This window comes from Leiobunum rupestre, chromosome 1 (assembly GCF_980474605.1).
Source record: "Leiobunum rupestre chromosome 1, qqLeiRupe1.1.hap1, whole genome shotgun sequence".
NCBI lineage: Eukaryota > Metazoa > Arthropoda > Arachnida > Opiliones > Sclerosomatidae > Leiobunum > Leiobunum rupestre.
The window spans coordinates 51,041,689-51,062,598 of NC_143384.1; the positions used below are offsets into that span (position 1 = coordinate 51,041,689).

At 36.7% G+C, this 20,910-nt stretch overlaps 1 protein-coding gene across 3 annotated transcripts in view; it reads left to right on the top strand.

Moving 5' to 3' along the window:
* brp (ELKS/RAB6-interacting/CAST family member bruchpilot) overlaps nucleotides 1–13,429 on the top strand; it is a 181,599-nt gene extending 168,170 nt beyond the window's left edge. The window contains exons 12-16 of one of the 3 annotated variants that reach the window (XM_090180409.1): nucleotides 3,571–3,702; nucleotides 4,044–4,207; nucleotides 6,032–6,179; nucleotides 7,401–7,487; nucleotides 8,573–13,429. In XM_090180409.1, the coding sequence (XP_090036535.1) occupies nucleotides 3,571–3,702; nucleotides 4,044–4,207; nucleotides 6,032–6,179; nucleotides 7,401–7,487; nucleotides 8,573–8,620 (579 nt within the window). In that variant the 3' untranslated portion in view covers nucleotides 8,621–13,429. The other 2 variants (XM_090180410.1, XM_090180411.1) reach the window with 2 other exon arrangements.
* The last annotated feature ends 7,481 nt before the right edge of the window (nucleotides 13,430–20,910 follow it).

The window sequence follows — 20,910 nt, forward strand, 5'->3', positions numbered from 1 at the left end:
TTTCAGAATACATTTGATTGAAACTACGATTATTCATACAATGTTTTCATGTTCTTATTTGTCAACCTTGCATTACTAAAATTACTAATTAGAAATTTAAAGTAGGTGGTAATTTTCCGAAATAACATTGGCTTAGGCTATTTTCGACACAGGATGACCACTAAAAAAACAAAAATAATAAATAACTGGAAAACGTTTTTTTTTATTTTAAATTTCTATTGAACATTCGTCATGCAGGGGGACTAGAGTAAAATTGAATGACCTTGAACAATGTCATCAAGGTCATGCAAAAACTATCTCGAGGACCGTTGGGTTTACGGATTTGGTTTCAATTAGAAAGTTGTTGCTCGCCATATTATTATAAGTAACTTTGAATTGACCAAATTTGACCAATCAGAAGTCGAGAAATCGAAGGTAAATGAATTGAACCTGATTTCTGTAAGATTGGTTATCATGCCAACAAGGAACAATAATTAATGCCTTTCGTGATATTTCAATTGAAATTTTGAACAACACTATGAACTCCGTCGATAAACGAGCCCAAGCATGTATCGTAGCCTAATGGAACCGTTGTAAACTATTCAGTATTTATTTGATTTAGTCACATTAAAACTAATCAGATTTTTTTATTATCAAACACTGAATTCATTAACCTTCAATTTATCGTCTTCTGATTGGTCGAGTATTGGGTTGAACCATAAGTGTATAATATTATTATATAAGTTTGTCACTTTGGCTAATATTTTACTGAGAGCTAGCAACGAAGTGACGTCATCACAAGAAGAAAATCTCCCCCTAGCTAGGCGCTAACGGTGACAAAGCCCGTAATCCAGTCTGTGAATAGCTCTTAGTAAAACATTTGCATGTGAAGAATATGAAGTGTCACACTTATGTAACAATATTATACACTTATGGTTGAACATATTGACCAAGCAGGAAGACCTGTTAGCACAATAGAAATGAGTGGAACTGTTCTTCTTAAAAAAACTAAAATCATGATTATAGTTTCAACTAAACTACTTATTGAAGCGAATTTTAGATAAAAATTTTCGTCATCGTTTTAGGCGTAGTAATGAATGAAATTTTATATGTAAATAAATTTACCTAGGATCTCTGTAGTAATCAAACAGTGGCATTGTCAATTTGAATATCAATTTCATCACGTGAAAAATACTTTTCTTAAACGATGCCTATGGTATTCATTCGCTTCAATAACTACCTAGTAGATGTTTTTAAGAAATGATAAAAATGTGGAAAAGTTCATCATGTAAGGAGGGAAAATAAATAAAACCCGAGAAGAATAGAAAAAATTACAACACATACCGAGTTACTTCTACCAAATAACTCTACTTAAATAAAATAAAATGAAATTTGGAATGATTTTGGGGCTCATCAGAACTGCGCGGTTATCTGGCACGCGACTAACAAACCGTAATGACAATAGAAAATTTCGTTTCGTAGCAACGGAAAACGAATAAAATATGTTATTAATTTCTTCATTTTATTCTCGATGATCTATTCGTAGCTTGCTTGTGTATAGGTGGGCCATGACGTTAAGATGCCCATGGCGCGGTCACTTGATTATTTCGCCGGATCGTGTGATGTTTGGTCTCGTGATCTGTGACGTGAAATTAATTTCATGGCGACCGTTTCAAGGCGGGGCTTAGCTACAACCAGGAATCCATACTTCTACTTAGAATGCTTATCCTGCTTTATCGCGGACGGTAAGATCACTCTGACGGCTTTGGCCCCGCCTACGAGATAAAAAACCTCATTTACGCTCGCTCCATTCTCACGTTGTTGTTTGTTAAGTTAACATAGTGACATCAAAAAAACTGTCAGCCACATCGAGACCAAAATCTGTCGCTATAAGCATTCCAAGTAGATGTATGGATTCCTGTTACGACGTATGCCTACGACGCTACGAGCAAGCTACGAATTGGTCCGAGTAACTTGTTAAAGGAAAAGTCCAGGTTGGGTAAAACTTGGGTCTATTTGAAAGATCATGTTTAAATATACTCAAAAATATCAGTCGTAAAATTGTATCTTTTTTTAATGACGAGAAATTAATTTTTAAACGAGCCAAATTTACCCGCCAAGCGAGCTGCCATTTTCTTTTATCTTCCCTCCGCAGACCGCACGCGGAGCAAGCGCGCGCGGGGAACAGAGCGCTGTTAAAGTCTGTTATAGCGCGAACAGCGCGTGATTAAAGTCCTAAAACGTCACCCCGAAACAAAAAATGGCAGATCGCTTGGCGGTAAATTTGGCTGGTTTAAAAATTAATTTCCCATCATTAAAAAAAGATACAATTTTACGACTGATATTTTTGAGTTTATTTAACCATGATCTTTCAAATAGACCCAAGTTATACCCAACCTGGACTTTTCCTTTAAGTTTTGTAAAAGCTTTAAGCCTCCTTATTAGACGAAATTTTCCATTTGTTCCCATTTTTTATAATTCTTTAATTTCCAGTTCAATTCGTAGATACTTTTAAACCGAGTGTAATATTTGTTGGTATTGTCACAAAGCGAAGCTGTTTCTAACATCTTAAATTGATTTCCCTCCACTAACCCATTTTATTATTATTTGACGTTTTATCGCCTGATTTCCGTTTGTTTGATTTGATTGGATTTGGGGTCGGGATTCAGCCGGGGCCGGCCGGGGGTCAGCCGCAGTCGGGCCCTGCTAGCTTCTTCTCCAGCTTCTTTTAAGAAGCTCGCCAAAACAATTTAAAAAAATTACAATTTTAGGGAAAACCAAAAATCCATTATCTAAAATGCGGACTTCTATTTCGTTGTTTTGCAACGCGACAGACGTCTTTCCTACTCGTTACCAAAATTTCATTTGGTTCTTACAAAAATAATCCATTATTTGAACGAAAACAAAGTTATAAAAAATAATTATAGTGTGCCGTGTCGTTTTTGCAGTGATTATACAAAAACAATTTCCATTGTAACAAAAAAAAACTAAATATTTCGAAATAGGACGAATTTAACTCAGTAGTGAAACGTTTCGAAGCTCCAGTAGTTTAAAATGGTCGAGGTTTTCGTACGTGGCATCGTTTAGATCGGTCCGTCATAGTGTCTTTGCCAAAATCGTTAAAACAAAAGTATACGGCGCGTATAAGAAAATAATAATACTAGTAATCCAAGCTGTAACTGCGCGAAAAAAACCCCATTCTTAAATCAGAGTAATTAATTGATATTTTTCTTTACGTTTTGCTGGGCTTTTATTTTAGTTCTTTGGTTCCGTTTTCTTTTGGGTTTATTTTGGTTTTATTTTCTGTCGCACCCTTCCCCCGTTCCTTCGACTCCTTTGGCCCCACCCTTTCCCGTCGCTTTCTTTTTCTGTGATTCCGATTTGGTCTCGCAACTGTTTGTGGCGCGCAACGCTGTCTCTGGATGCGCCGTAAATCCGGGGATGAACCACACACTTCGCAATGGCCGGAAACGTTTCGTTTTCACCACGTTTTTTGACCTGGCGTCGTTTCGTGACTGCCTCCGCCTGCGGGAACCAATCATCGACGACGAACCCCTAACTCCCACTTGCGCTGTGACGCCACATCCTCAGGAACTGGTTGACGATCAGATGGAGCGAATTGAGGAGCTGGAGGAAGCCTTGAGAGAGAGCGTACACATCACCGCTCAGTGCGAGATCACCGTTGCGCAAAAGGAAGCCGATCACAGGCTCACCTTGGAGAGAGTAAGTCCTCACGACCAAAGTGACCTCCTTACCCAAAGAGCTAGGAGCAACACGCGCAAGGACAACGCAGCTAGCCTTTAAACACGCTAAGGCAGTGTTGTGTATAAATTTCATTGGACGAGCCTTTACGCTGAACGTTTTACGGGAGGGGGGAAGACAATTTCCGAATTTTCCCCTTCCGACGGCAGCAGGCGCTAAAGCGTCTAACCAATGAAAAATGTACACAATCAAACGCGTGACTTTTGACGGGTTGCGTTCTCCTTGTGTGGGCAGTGCTGTGTTTTTGCTCCTAGGTCTAAGAAGCGTTTGATAAAGTGTTAACGGTGTTTTCCCAAAACCAGCTGAATGAGCTGCGAGCAGTGGTTGATAACTTTGAAGAGGCCAAAAAGAAAGGCTTGTGTCCGAACTGTACTGGTTTCCAAGACAGAGTCAAGTATTTGGAAGATAAAGCCTCCAAGATCCGGTCCGAGCAAAAGAAAAACATCGAAAATCTATTTGATTTAAAGTACGAAATCTTTTACAAATCACTCTTTCCAATTCAAAGTAATTGTTGATTAACTATACGTAGACAAACCAGGTCAATGTGACTTCTCGAGATTACCTGTTATTTATAATGTCCCGATAAATATACGAGTGAGCACCTGCTTAAGCAAATGACAGTTCCCCTTGGTAGGTTGCCCCACAGGAAATCGGCTGTCACATGATAACATTTCAAGATATTCGCTGGAACAAGTGGTGGTTTACTAAATGAGAGCACTAGGCACGCGCCAACGGTCCCGATGTCTCGAGGGGCTTTAATGGGAATACAACTTTCACGTGATATATTAAAAGGAATATAACCTGCAAAGCAATCTTTATGGAAGACCCCTTCAATTTTTCAAATTTCCCTGTACAGTGGCGCCAAACATTTTTAAAGCCAAAGGCAAGAGTGGCCAGAGCTGCAAACGTTAATGTTCCCCATCAAATACCTGAAGTTTTATTCCCTTTAAACATTACACAGCAAAGAAAATAAAAACACTTACATATATCTGGAAATATCAGGGGGAAAAGTCAGAGATTCATACGGACCTGAAAAACTAGATATATCAGGCCAAAGGTCAGGGATTCATACAGACCCGGGAAAACTAGCAAAATAAGGGAAAGGTCATGGCTTCATACGGACCTGGAAAACTTGAAATATCAGGGAAAAGGTCAGGGCTTCATACGGACCTAGAAAGTCTGGAAATATTACGGGAAATGTCAGGGAAACCAAGGTATATCGTCGTAAAAACAACTGAATGAATAAATACTATTACTATATTTTATAGGTGTTTTTTTAAAATACGGGAGGTCACGTGTAAATGTTGTTGAAGATAGAGAGCACGCGCTGAAGTCGATAAAGATTTTGAAATTTGAAGTCCACGTGCGAAACGCGCGTGCCAATAAAGCACTGAAAAGCTTTAGCTCGTGACGCGAAGAAAAACATTTTATACGTTTAATTTTTTATCGTTTTATTTTATGGACTGGAAACACCTATTAGTAAACATTATCTTGGGTGGTGTTAGGTAAAGTGTAAGCTAGGAGCAAAAAACACAGCACAACACGCTAGGAGAACGCAACCCGTCGGAAGTTGTGCATTTTCTTGTGTACAGTTGGTAATTTGTCTTCCCCCTTTCCGTAAAACGTTCAGCGTATAGATTCGTCCAATGAAATTTGTACACAACACTGCTTTAGCGTGTTTAAAGCAACAGTCGGCTCTATCATTGCCACCTGTAGTATGATAAGGACCTTGTTATTAGAGATGGCAGTGAATCTATCCGTTTCTTCGAAAAAACGAATTGACTGGAAAGCGTGGTGCCATCTATTAATGGCAAAGGAAGCTAAATTCAAAATAGCGAAACAATAACGTCGTCAGAAAACCATTGAATAGCATTATAATTAGACAAATTATACTCTACTTAGTAGACTTTAACCATAATTATATATCCCATATAAAATATATTGTTAAAAATTACTATAATTTAAGTTCTCGTCAAATTTACAAACGAGACAATCAACGCGAAGGGTACTTTTATGTCCCGCCTTTTGGGTCAAAATTTGGCTTAAGCATCTTGTTTTGTATTTAACGCTAGCGACATCTGTTGAAAAAAGAGCTATTTCACGTCGAGTCGACACTTGCTTTAAAGGCTAGCTGCGTTCTCCTTGTGTTTGTTGCTCCTAGGTGTAAGGCTGTAACGGTGAAATCTTCGTGGCGTTTTTTCGGCCCTTTCGAGATAAATGTGAGAAGTTGAGGCGTAGATGGCGTCCGGTAATTCTCACGTAAAAAGAGAACGTTATCTTTCTTTGTTAGGCAAGAAGCAATAAGCGCGGCTATTAGCGAGAAAGACGCCCATTTGGCCCTTCTGGAGATGTCCGGCATCAAAAATGCTCAGACAGCTGAAGAAGTGGACAGGCTGAGGGCGCAGAAAAGGAAGCTGATGGAGCAAATGAAACAAGAAGTAAGGAGGCCGGAAATGTTGTTCCAGCGCTGATAAGAAATTCCACCGGACAGAGCTCCAATTTCCACTCTTCTGGCTGGTTCAGGGTCGAGTCGCTACTTGGACAGGGTTGCCAAGAACCAGTCAGACTGGTTTAATAATCCATGGTTAAAACCACTTTTCTTTAATTAAAAAAATATTGAGAATTGAATTAGAAATATTGAAAATTTGAAATACTATTTATTTCAATTAAAAAATGCAGAATTGATGGCTTTTAAAATTGTTTTCGCGCGTGTTGTTATGGTAAAAAATGCGAATAAATAAGGCTGTTTGCCCGAGACATGTTACATGTCTCGGGCAAACAGCCTTATTACAGTAGTAGTAGTGTCGCGCGCTAAAAGGTCAATTTAAATTCGGTCAATATTATTCCAAAACTTAACCTTTACTTTTGGTCGTCTGCTACGTCGACTCAATTGGAGGATCTTAAAATTCATTTCTCACGTGAATATACGCCGCCATGTTAGGGTATATAAGCGGGTAAATAAGCCTGCTATACCTCACAATGTAAAGGTACTGTCGGGCAAGAACGTAATTTTTAAATCGGTGAATAAGCAATTTGAGCATTTTTTATTAGGGGTTTTAACCGGTTTACACCATTGGTTACAACCATTTTTATCCAAACTGGATTTTTTTAAGAAAGGCCTGTTTTTTTCCAACCTTAGGGTGAAAATAGCTCCTATATTTCCTATTATCTCCTATAATTTAACGTCTTTCCTTTTTGTCCTATAATAGCCTATATTTTAACTGGAAAGTCTGAAGATTGAAGAAATGAAAATAGTTGATATTATACCCTTAGCTATTCGCTTTTTTTCGAAAAGTTGATATTTTTAATCAATAATGTAATAATGAAGATGGTTCTTGCTTTTAATTAATTTAATATTTTCGGTTATCAACTTTATTTTCAAGGTTATACCCCCTTCGAATAATTTTGAGAACCGTTTTCTCTTATTGTATAAATAATTTTATCCCATTTCTTCCTTTTTTTATCCTAATATAGTTCCTATATTTTCCTTTTCCCTTCCATTTTTCTTGTTATATTTACCTAATAAATATCCTATAATTCCTTTAAAGGATTTTAAAATATTATGTGGTTACCCTGCAACCCTGTACTTGGAACACATTTCGATATTTTGATATTTGATACTCTAATCGTATAATGAACGCACTCGCCTATTGTTTCAGAGCGAAAACCGGTTGAAAATGTTGCAAGAGCTGGGCATTCCGATTGAAACAAACGGTAGACCTCAGTTGAAAGATACTAAAGAGCAGGTACGTGTTTTGGTTCCAAAATAATTTTTTGTTTTAAGTGGTCTAGAGCTCGGCGGATAAGAATGAATCACTTTATTTATTTTTATCCAAAACACACATTTATCCACAAATTATCCGAAAAATCTATTATTTAAATTGCTTTTTAGTCTGGATAATATCCACGAATAAACATTTAATTGAAATTTTTGCGGTAATTTATCTGTTTCGCCGAGCTCTAAAGTGGTCAAAACCATTTTCGGTTGCCATGGCAAATCGAATGGTTAGTGCAATGTCTCCTTTTGGGAAATTTCATGTCTCATTACGACCGACTTTGAACAATATCGGCGATAAACACCTCGGGTACTCTCTGATAAATCCTGGGCTAAGACCACTTACAAGAACTGCTCGTCGCAGACAATTCAAATTGCCTTTTGACCTATTGTCATTTTTTTACCTCTTCTGCTCTAAAATAGCACTGTCTAGTGTACACGGTGATGCCAGATCGCAAAAATGAAATTTCACTATTTGGACGAAAAATTCCCTAGTTTTCCAAAACCCGAGAGACATTCATATTAACATAAAAAAATTACATAAGGAACTCTGAGGAAGAAAGGTTTTCATTACTTTCCAATTAATTATCCCTGTAGTCCTCTATGATAGAAAATAAAGCGCCATCTTTATTCACAATATTTGACTATGTACCCCATTATACCCCATAATTAATCTCTAATATTGTTTCATTTTTCAGTTCAGATCTTAAAAGGTTTAAATAAAATACCAAAACAAGATTGCCTCGAATTTCCTTAGATTTCGCTAATTTTCTAGATTTTTTGAATTTTCTAGATTTCGCTAATTTTCTAGATATCGCGAAGTTAGTAGATTTTGCTAACTTTCTAGATTTCGAGAATTTTCAGTTCGATTTCCCTTTTCCACCTTTCGAATTTTCAGTTCGATTTCCCTTTTCCACCTTTCGAATTTTCAGTTCGATTTCCCTTTTCCACCTTTCGAATTTTCGAGGCGCAAATTTCCCAAGATGTCGGAAATTTCCCCCGATCTGGCATCACTGACAAGTCTACAGAGTTATTGCATTACGATTTTAATTTCAGAAACCCGAAGTGAGCAAATCGCAAAGTGTCGAAAGGCTAGAGACGTGACGTCATTGAGGTGCTACTATTTCAAAGTCTTCCATCTGCGGTGGCCTCCGCCTCCTGGAATTTCATTCGCCTCCCCAAAAAAACCCGAAAGTGGATGGAAATTAGCCGCAGTTCAAAGTGGTGATATTACTTAAGAATTTATAAATCTCTTCACTAGTCGTTCGTTTCTAAATAGCCAAAAGAAAGCGTGAAACTCCCCATTGTAAATACGAATTCGCGCGTCTCTCAAAATGGCGGTATTTTCCCCCGCGTTTAGACGCGAAAGTGCTAGCTTTCATACATTCACTTCTTTCGAAAGAAATCGCTCGCTTTTACCTCGTTGGCGATTAATATACAAAAATAATAAAGAATTTCCAAGTGAAGATTCTCTCCGTTGACCACGATCAATTTTTTTCGTCGTGTACGGTGTCTGTCAAATCGCGTTCGAAAGGGACATTTCGACCCGAGATGTCGTATTTGATGTCAACGTAAAAATCCACCTTCTTCTTTGGCCTTTACATTTAATTGCTTCCCCGTCCTCTCTCTCTCTCTCTCTCTCTATCTCTCTCTCACTCTCTCAAGTGTCTGTGTGTGTTCTTCTCAAAGGGCGCTTCACGGTTGAAATGTGATAAATTTCAACTCTTCGAACGTGTTGTTCAAAGTTTTAGAAGACAGTTGCGGAAGTGCGTCACGAAGACTGTCTTTAAAAACGACCCTCGCGCGCGCGCCTACTCGTAATTGGCAAAATCCGCTGACATACTCGATTAAAAATATTGTTCATTTTAGAAGTAAGAGTTAATCACTCTCTGTAGCCATTGTGATTATTTCATTTCCGCTTCTTATCATTTAAATCGACGTGGTATTTATTGTATGACCCCGATTTAACGCGTATTTATTTTCAGCGTAACAAATATCTAGAATTACGTTTATATTTTGGCAGCACGAAACTTTTTACAATGATATTTTCAAGCAATACTTTCACTCAAACATATCACTGCCTTTGGATTGCCTCCATTATTTAAAAATAATACTCGAAAAAATTCTTCATGACATTAAAAACACTTTCATTTCGAGTCTCAAATTATTATTTTTAACCCCAACGGCACCCTCAAACACGTTTAAGAATCGATAATGTATTGTAGATTTAATTTTAAATACATTCGGAATTAAAAATATAAATATTATCCAATATGAAAATTTTTGATAAAGACTGGATCATATTTTGAAATTTTTAATCGTAGTCAGTTCCCGAATCATACGATTAATTGGGAACTTTTTAATAATTTCAACCTATGCATCTACAGCCGTAGTAGTACGTTATACATCCTTGTTCAAATTTCCCCGTTGAAAAATACATGGTAGAAACGAGAATCGGCTGACGTTATCATTCAAACGAACGAGTTAATTAACTTTCGTGTTACGTTCGAGCAAAGTCTTAGGAACTGAACAGTAAGTTTATGTTGGGAGAGATCCAGCGACTCCTCTTCATTTTCGCCCAGTGACGGCAATTTGCCAGGATCAAACCGAAAGTGCACGCCCGAAATTTAATATTACAGTTATCATACCGTACTATCGAATTTTATTTCCTCTCCTCAAATTTAGATTATTTGACACAGTTAATTTTAGTCTTAGAGAAGAGGTTTTCTTGTAAATTTTTAACTCGTTCGTGCATCGCCATAATATCAAGAACTTAAAACTTCTTGTAGATAACGTCTGGCCGAATTATAAATATAAGGTACTACTACAGAGCGTGCTAAGCCAAATCGAAATTTATTTTAATGTGCTCAATCTTCGGACCAACAATGGCCCTGTATTGTTTCGGTTTATTCCCCCTATAGTTAAATTTTTAATTGCTAATAATAAATTATTATTTTGATATTTTGCACGCTGAAAACGAAAAAAAAAGCACTGAGGAAAAAGTTTAATTCTAGAAAAACAAATCTGGCACCAACAAACTCGAATGAAAGTAGCGTTTAGTTCCTTTATTTTTGGTCGAAATTTCGCGGTAATCCTTCATCACAGCTACATTTATTTTTGTATTTCTTTAATACGCGAAAGGCAATGCATGCACAAACCGACGTTTATGAACGCACGCTGCACGCTGACACTCTCATTTCAATTCTTTTACAAAGTAAGCGCGGCGAATACGGACGATAAAGTGAATCGTCGGTTGAAGAAAATATTTAAATGAAATATAATAAATGATCACAGTCCAATTACCGATAAGGCGCGTTGTAACTGGCGGTAATAGGTATTTTTCGCATAAGCAGCCCCTAGCGGAACTATGCAACAATACATTTAAAAGAAAACAAAGACTTTGAGAAAACAAATTAGAATAATTTTGGACTTTTTAAATCAACTGCCAGCTACTATCGGTGATAATTATTGTTAAAGAAATCAACCACGTTTTGGTGGTTCGGTAGAGTAGCCAACACGTTATCTCGTATTCAGTGTTGTACATCTATAGAGTATTTGAACAAAAGTGCCATTGTAATACCTACTCTTGTTTGGATTTTTCCCCGGACGTTGTTAACAACGTTGGAAAATCATTCGATTGATACACATTATTGCATTTTCAGTTTTAAACGATGTTAAAGATATTTAGGTGCTAAATGTAAATGAACGGTTACGGATTAGTAAGTCTAGCTAAAAAAAACCAGAAATGTCATAACTTTATTGATGAAAATATCTTTAGAAAATTGTAAATGCTTCTTTCGATTGATTTAAAAGGCGTTTGAAAAGTACGATTATAAATTTTTTCATCTTTGACTTTTTTTTTTTACGCGATGTACAACCAATTCAATGTAATAATTCTTTCGTTTTTGAAAATTACTGCTTTTTCAAAGAAGACTAAAACATTATATTGTTATCTATAAAAGATTTCGAATTTTGGTATTTCTTCATTATCTTATAATTGCGTACATGTTCTTATGCCAAGGTTTTAACAGTCAAATACTGAAGTTGAACTGAAGATCTAAACCAAAAATGGTGATCACAATTTGGTCTATTCATACCAGCCAACATTTTCTTTTTGATTACGCAAAACTAAATGAAAATTTTAATTTTCCTCAACTTTATTAACATAAATTAGACACATTTTCTAGTAGTTGAGATATTTGTTTTCCAAATTACGAGTAACTTTGTTTGTCGTTCGAAATCTGGTGTAGCGTATAAAACCCACAAAGTTGTTGAAAATATTGGGCATTAGATCTCTGCTCTAAGTTTTGGTCTTTTGATGGCATAATTGTTTTATTTTTTTATTTATTTTTAATTATTCAATTAATTTCATTCGAAATAATTCGTAAAATATTTTTTATTATTAAACTACTTTCAATCTGTATGACATATTCTTTTCGATCCTAACGAAGCTTAAAAGTTTGAACATTTAAATAATTTATGAAAAGCAAAACAATAACAAAGAATAGCTTTAAATTTAAAGATAATCGTACCTGCTCGAATGAAATTAGCGCTCTCCAACACAGGTTCGTAAGGTTTACGTACTGAATATAAAATATCTGGAATATTAGAAAAACCCTTCGACATATAGAATTGTAATTAGATTAAGTGTGTGCATGTTTTGACGCTTTACAGTTGCGAAACACGGCCATTTATCGTGTTTTGGACGTGAAAAGTGCCGGGTTGGTTTCGAAGCGTCGCATTTGCCGTTAACTGAAAAATGATAATTGTACTTCTCCCCTACCCCTTAAGAGTCACCATCTAACCAAATGTATAAACTAAATAAATAATGCAAACGGAACTACGGTTTATAGCACTGTTAGGATAAACAAATTTCTATACTCGCATGGGCGTATCGCGTGAATGACTTGTGTTTGTGAATAATGTAATATTAAGCAAATCTGTCGACTACATTTTTAAATAAGCTAAAAACAAATGAAATACCGCTATATGAGTAATAATATTATAATAAATTAGATTAAATATTTAAATAAAAACCGGTTACAAAATTTGTGATATAGTTTTGGGTTGTTGATACTGTCGAGAAATATTTTCCTTCGTCGTTGAAGTTTTATCTTTAAATTTTTAGCGTGATTACGCCGATGACGTCATTAATGTTCCAGAAAGAAAAAAACAAAGGTTTAAAAAATTAATTCCGAAGCCGAGAATTAATTTCTTTTTTATCTCTTTTTGTTTGGACAATGTCATTGTGTTCCGCCTTTACTCGCGTGTAAATTAGTTCATCTCGTCGCCGCCGCCGCGCCACCATTCCACGAATCGGGCATTGCGAACCGCAGCGGCGTAGCGGTCGCGAACGGAACTGGCGCTCGTCAGATTCGCCTTTCAACAAAATACCGCACGCTTTAAACGTTTCTTGCATTCTAAACGATCGTATTCTAGTTTATCACCGAGATGTCGTCAAAAATAATTTGTAGTGCCATAGATAATAAAAAAAGATAATTTATTTTGTTAAAACACAATGGGAAAATAAAAACACTTTCGTTCCTATATAATTGAAATAAATCAACATTTTGTACAATGATCTTTCAAGAAGAAGAAAAAAAAAACAACTATCGCGCCGAGTAGGACGTCACCATTCCTAAAATAAATGTTTCTGTGATTAGATTTTATTTAAGGACATTCGCTAATAACAAAATGGAAAAATTTATAATTTCATCTGTCGTGTATTTTGTCTATACTATGAAGCGCCTCCCCGAAACCAAAGCTTCGATTGAACCAGCGTAACAAGGGGAGACGAAGATTTTTTCCTCGCCATATCATATAACCAATCGCATTCTGTAAGTGTATAACTATTGTCTTTTGGAAACAGCCAATGATTGAATTATTAAAAGTAAACCCTTCACATGTTTATAACTCGTTTCTTTATTTGCTAATTTGCCGACAAATATACCTCATATTGGCTGCGTTCAGTAATGAACCGTTTCGTTGAGGCCGTTATTCAACTTTACTTGGTGGATTAATTAAAGCAAGTAGCGGTTCTATCATTGCCACGTGCATTATGAAAAGGCCCCTGTTATTAGAGATGGCCATGAATCTTTCCAATTCTTCGAAAGTTCGAAAAACGCAACTTAACTGGAGAGCGTGGTGTCATCTATTTATGGCAAAGGAAACTAAACTTCAAAATAGCCAAATGATAACGTCGTCAGAGAGCCATTGTAGGGTATTATAATTAGACAACTTATACTCTATTGAGTGGGCTTTAACTTAAATTATCGTAAATGGTTTCATGTATCCGAATGTTTTAGATTTCCATTTACTCTCTTTAGTGGCTATTTACACGCTAAACTTTATTTCCCAAAATACGAAAATGTTATTTCCCTTGTATTTTACAGAATATTTTTTAATTATTTTCGTGTTTTCAGTTAAGGTCTTAGTCGTCTCAATAAACGCCGCTCTCCTTTCGCTTCTCTCATGACGCAGTCACTGATCTGAAATATTTTCGCTCGGGCGGTAACAGGGTTGCCAATTCAACAGGTAAACAACCAACTAAGCCAACTTCAATCCGATTTGTAAAATAGATTTTGCGTTTCACTTTTACCATGCTTTCACAAAAGAGACAAGCCTTTGCACACGTGTTCGTCCTGGTCGAAATAAATGATAAAGGACATCGCACTTCTTTTATGGGATTTGGCTTTCGACAGATTTTTCTGAAATTGAAACATGTTGTTAAGCTTGATCAATGGAGCAAAATTGTTCGTTGCCATTTTTCCCTAGCTCCTATAGTGTGTCCAGTATTAGGGGTCAAAAGTGGACAAAACTTAGTATAGTCTATTTGTTAAAAGAAGTCACGGCCGATCGATTAGCGTTTTACCTTCGCTAGTCCGGGCTCACTATCAATAGAGTTTTCTTGCCAAGATTCGCGGTGCTTCCCAAAACAGAGCGTCGGATTTGGTTACTTTCTGATCGCACGATGAACGAACTCAGTAAATAAATAATTAAATATTGAGTTTTAAATGTCGTTTGACCGTGACTTTAGACCAGTGATGGGCGCGCTCGTATCTTTGGATACTTTTAGGATACGAGATGATACTTTATCCGAAAAATAAAAATAAAAGTATACGATTTTGCAAAATGATCGCGGTAGAATTTTGAATAAAAAAAATCGGGAGCGAACTATATTTGAAAAGATTCTTCTCTTACCTAGCCTAGCGAAAAAAAGAACGGAATAGAGCTAGTGCTTCCATTTGTTGTATTAGAAATTACACGATAGATTGTTTCTGGTTTCTCTTCAATTTTGTTTGTATTTGAGAGGAAATATTTTAGCGCCATCTAGATATGCCGATATGCACTATTTGAGCGGCGAACCTATCTCACGTGATACTTGTTGTATTTCAATAAAGGACATTGCAATTAGGTTAACATTTATATTGTAGTTTTATTCAAGTTAACTGTCTAGTATCATCACCAACTTAGTTGTACACACGCGGTCCCCCTTGCCTCGTTGGAGGCCAACAAACAATACTAATGTGGCGCCCCCTAGTAATAAACAAGTAATAAAATATGCTTTTTTTTAAACTAATTAAATTAAAAGAATTAAAAACAAGTTTGTTAATCAAATGAAAAGGGTTTTGTGGGCTTCAATAATCTACCCCTTGAAGATCTTAATTGTTCTGGTTTCGGTCCAATGGATTTGTGATTTGGAAATGGTGAAACTGTTGGTAACTTTAAGATAGGTGGAATAATCTTATTCCTTTCTGATAACAATACTGGAAATGGAGGTGGTGTCGGGGGTCGTCCTGGAGGTGGTGGTACCTGAGTTGTAGAGTTTGGTTGTTGCACCCGGTAGTGTAACTGGAAATCCTGTTGTGGTTTCGCTTGATCTGTAGTAGATGTGATACGCGCGGTCCGTTGAATAATTGAAGATCTGTCATCCCGCCTCTTTAATGGATTATCCGGAGTTTGGAACAAATCTTGTTCCACTGGGTTTGTTTCAATCTCTATAATTGGTTGTTGTGGAATTCTGGGGGGAATTTCATAAAATGTTGATTGTTCATTTGAATTTGTTGTAGTTAGCATTCGTGGTTGATCGTAATTCACAGAAGTGTTAATGCTGATGTTTCGTTGCCCATTATTTATTTTGATTTGTGGTTCACGGGGACGAAGATGTACCCTTGTTCTTCGTAAGATCTGGTCTTTCATTGTCTTGATTATGTATGAATTGGGATTATTGTCCAAATCAATAATTACTGCTGGTAACCATTTGCGGGTTGTTGTGTAATACCACACATCTTGATTCCTATTTAATCTTCTTAAGGATTTATGTGGTTGTCGTCTTGATTGTTCAATCATCTTGTTTCGTCTTTGTTCCAACAGTTTCTGCATTTCCGAAGTTTCATATTTAGGTTGTAGGATAGCATTATTAGTAGTGAATTGTGTACATATATTTCTAGCCATTATCATCTCTGTAGGGGAAGGTAAGTTCGCTTGTGGTGTTGTCCTATACTCCATAAGGACGTAATTTAAGTCTCTACCCTCTTCTTCAGCTTTACTCATTAGGTGTTTTAGTGTTTGGACAGTTCGTTCCGATAGCCCATTACTTTGTGGGTAATATGGGCTTGATGTAATATGTTTAATTCCCCATGTTTTAAGGAACGTTGCGAACATATATGAACTGAAAGGGGGGCCGTTGTCAGATACGATTCGCTGTGGGATACCGTGTCTTGTGAAGTGGGGAACCATGAACTTCATTACAGCTTCGGCATTCGTGGAATTGAGTTCCTGTGCTTCCACATATTTCGAGTAATAATCGACCAATAGTATCATATTTTTGGATTTATACTTGAACAGATCAGTGCCAACCGTATGCCATGGTAACAGCGGTATTTGATGAGGTTGCAATGGAGTTGATGTATTTGCTCGGCTCCTTTGACAGCATGTTGGACATGTTGAAATAAAGTTTGTGATATCTTTTGACATATGTGGACAAAAGATATTTTATCGGGCTTTTGCCAAACATGCTGTAATACCTTGGTGTGCGGAATGTACTTGTGCCATAGTGTTATTTCGTAATTCCAGTGGTAAGATTAAACAATTTCCTCGGTATAATAGTCCATTTTCTTCGTGGATTTCTTCCTGTAGTGGCCAGAAAAATCTTAATTCTTCCAATGGGATTTTGTTATATAGCGTTTCGGCCATCCATCTTGAGTATATGTTTTTAGTAACTGCAGAACCTTATCTTGTAACGTGGCTTGTTTGAACTTTTGTTCTCGTTCCTCTGATAGTGTGGTAAGTCCATAGAGTGTGACATAAGGACCTTCCAGGTGATCAGTATTTATAATTGATCGTAATGAAGGCACACATGATAGTGTGTCAGCAATGAAGAGCTGTGAACCCGGTGTATAAATCAATGTTGGATTGTATCTTGCCAGTTCTAGAGATAAACGTTGTAGTCTTGGAGAAAGCAATGTCAGGGGCTTCTTAATGACCGCCAATAAAGGCTTGTGGTCGGTTTGTACCGTGACTGGAGATGCAGCTATGTAGAATTGAAAGTGTTTACAAGAGTTCGTTACTGCTAGTAATTCTTTTTCAATTTGGGCATAGTTTCTTTGCGTAGGAGTTAATGTCATTGATGCGAATTCTATGGGTCGGTTATCTTGTAATAGTACGGCTCCAATGCCATATTGACTAGCGTCAACAGAGATGACCGTTGGTTTCCTTGGGTCATAAAAGGCAAGGACTGGGGCCTTCGTGATAACGTTTTTTAAATTGTCGTATTCATTTTGATAATTAGCATCCCATGAGAATTCCACTGTGCCTTTTAGTAACTGTCTTAGAACCGCTGTTTGTTCAGAATAATTGGGTATAAATTTTGATAAGAAATTTATCATTCCCAAAAAACGTCTCAGTTCAGTTTTATCCTTGGGTGGAGGCATTTAACGTATAGCTTCAATTCTAGTTGGATTCACTTGAATTCCTTGATATGATATTATGTGGCCCAAGTAAGAAATTTTTGGTACTGCTAGCTGGATCTTGTTTGTGCTGAAATTTAGACCTGTGCGTCATGCCTGCTCTAGGACTTGTTTTAGTATGTCAACATGTTCAGGCATTTCTTTTGCATGAATGAGAAAATCATCCGTTGAGATATGAGTATTATGGATATGCCCGAATATTGTATTCATAGTCCTCTGGAAAATCTCAGAAGCCGTAGCTATACCGTAAGGTAGGCGTTTAAATCGAAATCGGCCAAATGGAGTATTGAAAGTACATAGGTACGAACTTTCCTCATCCAATGCGATTTGCCAAAAGGCGGTTTGGGCGTCTAAAACCGTAAAAACCTTGGAATCGTGTAATTGGGCAAATATGTCTTGTTGCATTGGCATTAAGAAATGTTCACGTAGCAGATTTTCATTTAATTTCCTGGGGTCTAAACATATTCGCACTTCACCGTTAGGTTTGTGAGCAATAGCTATGGGATGAACCCATAAGGTGGGTTCGACCACAGGTACAATCACTCCCAAATTTAGCATCCTGTTTAGTTCTGCGTACACTTTAGGTTTCAATCGTTGTGGTATATAATGTGGTGAGGAGATATATGGTATTGCTCCCGGTTTCAGCCGTAGCTTGTGTTGACCGGGCAGTTTACCCATTGCGTCAAAACAGTCCTGATAATCTTTTAAGAGTTCTTTTGGTGTCTGTGTCACGTTGATGGCATTGGGGAGTGAAGCCTTCGAATGTAAATTTACCAGGTTGGATGTTGAACAGGACGTCACATGATTCACTGTACTGGTTGGTAAACGTGCGATGAGTCCCAACTGGAGAGCCGTCGCACCCCCAAGTATCGGAATATTGTTCTGTTTCGTGACATGAAACTGACTAGGCACTGTTGTAGTCGTAGATGTACATGGCAAGGTAACTGTACCCAAAACCTCAATATTATGGCCAGAGTAGGCTTTAATAGCATATGTTGGTGGTTCATGATATATTGTGTTTGGAAACACCTGTATAAGTTTTCAGGAAGTATGTTTACCTGCGCGCCAGTATCAATTTTAAAGATGACATTATGGCCATCAACCTTCAATTTAGCGGTCCATGGGTCTCCCACCACTACGTATAGCTCAGCTCGAGTTAATGAAAATAGATGAAGAAATGGGTCTTCTTTATTTTGATCATTATCCTTTTGGTTACCTTGTATCTGGGTAATATAATCCAAGTGTTGATATGCGGATGCCACTGGCTGTTCGCCTGGAAGATATTGCTCTAATGAGTTCACTGTTCGACATTTAGTCATAAAATGGTCTAGGCCACCACAGCCTCTACAACGTTTTTCTTTAGCTGGACACAGCTGCCGTGGGCCATGGGAACGATATAGTCAAACCCGAAACACTGTCAAAGGTCGCACAGTTTTTCTCGCTGTTTTTTAACGGGGGGGGGGGGCGGAAAGCGGAGACTGATTCTGCGCCGCGCAGCCTGAAAGGCGATTTCAAAACTAAAACCAAAACTCCCAAAAGATATTTTCCCTACCGTCCCAACTCCCACCGTCCACGCAGTAGAGTGTCACTGGTGTTGCAAACTGGCAGTGTGGGCTGTGGCGCTTTATTTATTTTCCATAATTTAGTTTTTGAAAATACTAAAATTAAAATCGATTCTAATTCATAAAATCAAAATCAAATGTTGAAGGATTTACTACTGAATCAATAATCAAAAGATAAAAATTTAAATATACATTTTAATACTTAGAACTTTTGATATGAAAAAATTTGATTCTACTTTCTCGTGAAACGTATTTGAAATATTTTTAAATATACTTTTCATAATAATTAAAACTAAAGAAGTATTTGAAATGATACTTATCCAAATCTTTAAAGATTTCTATTGATATTTTTCAGGCAAGGGAAAAAAAGAATTGAAATTAATTGAAACTCTCATATCTTTAAAGAAATTTGAAAGATCGGGAAAAAATCAAAGGGCCAAAACTAAATAAAATGAAAGATTGTGAATGATTTTGTCGCCATCTTTGCTCAAAAATATCAAAAATAAAATGATATTTTATAGAAATTTCAGAGGGAAAAAATTGATAGTATAGTAAATCTGCTGCCATCTATGTAAAAAGATACGAAAAAGATAGATATAATTTTTTTTGTGCATCACTGCTTTAGACGACTGCGTGACTAAAATCGATAAATTTTCAAGTTCAAGTTCAAGTTCAAGTTTTTTATTGACAATCTGATATATATTTTTTATATGTATAAGGTATTCTTGAACTATACTAAGTTTTGTCGACTTTTGACCGCTGATACTGGACAAACTATAGGAGCTAGGGAAAATTGGCAATGGACAATTTTGCTCCTTTGATCAAACTTAACAACATGTTTCAATTTGAAAAAAAAATCTGCCGAAAGCCAAATCCCATAGAAGAAGTGCGATGTCCTTTTATATGATGTAAAGGTAAAATCTTTTTTAAACTTTTATATAACTTTTACCGCCTAAAATGTGGTCTTATTTTCGGCACCGCTTCAAAACCAAGAGACAAGGACTAAATAAAACATAACTTTCCAGTCTACGCTCTCAGTGCTATTACTCCTTGGGGACTCGCTGATCTGCATTTATTGAGACGCCTATTGCAATCAAGATGGTGCTAGCATTTCAAAATGACTCGTGTAATGAAGAGCTTTATTTCGGCTCTAAAATTGGACCAATTTTTCACTTTTTCATAGAACCATTTTATTTTAATTACTTAATATATTTCCAAAGGTTTCCCAACTTAATCTTGTCCAATCTTACATAGACTTAACCCTAACCTATATCTAACATAGCTTTAACCCGAACCTAAATCTAACCTAGCCTTAACCTAACTTAACCTTAACCTAAACCTTACCTAATCTTAACCTAAACCTTACCTAACCTTAACCTTAACCTAAACCTTACCTTAACCTTAACCTAAACCTTACCTAACCTTAACTTAAACCTAAACCTTAACCTTAACCTAAACCTTACACTACCTAAACCTTACCTAACCTTAACCTTAACCTTAACCTAAACCTTACCTAACCTAAACCTAACCTAACCTTAACCTAAACCTTACTTAGCCTAAACCTAAACCTTACCCAACCTTAATCTTAACCAAAACCTTACCTAACCTTAACCTCAACTTAACCTTAATCTAAACCTTACCTAGCCTTAACATAAACCTAACCTAACCTTAACCGAAACTTAACCTTAATCTAAACCTTACTTAGCCTTAACCTAAACCTTACCTAACCTTAACCTAAGCTTAACCTAAACCTAACCTAACCTCAACCTAAACTTAACCTTAATCTAAACCTTACCAAGCCTTATCCTAACCTTAATTGAAACCTTACCTAACCTTAATTGAAACCTTACCTAACCTTAACCAA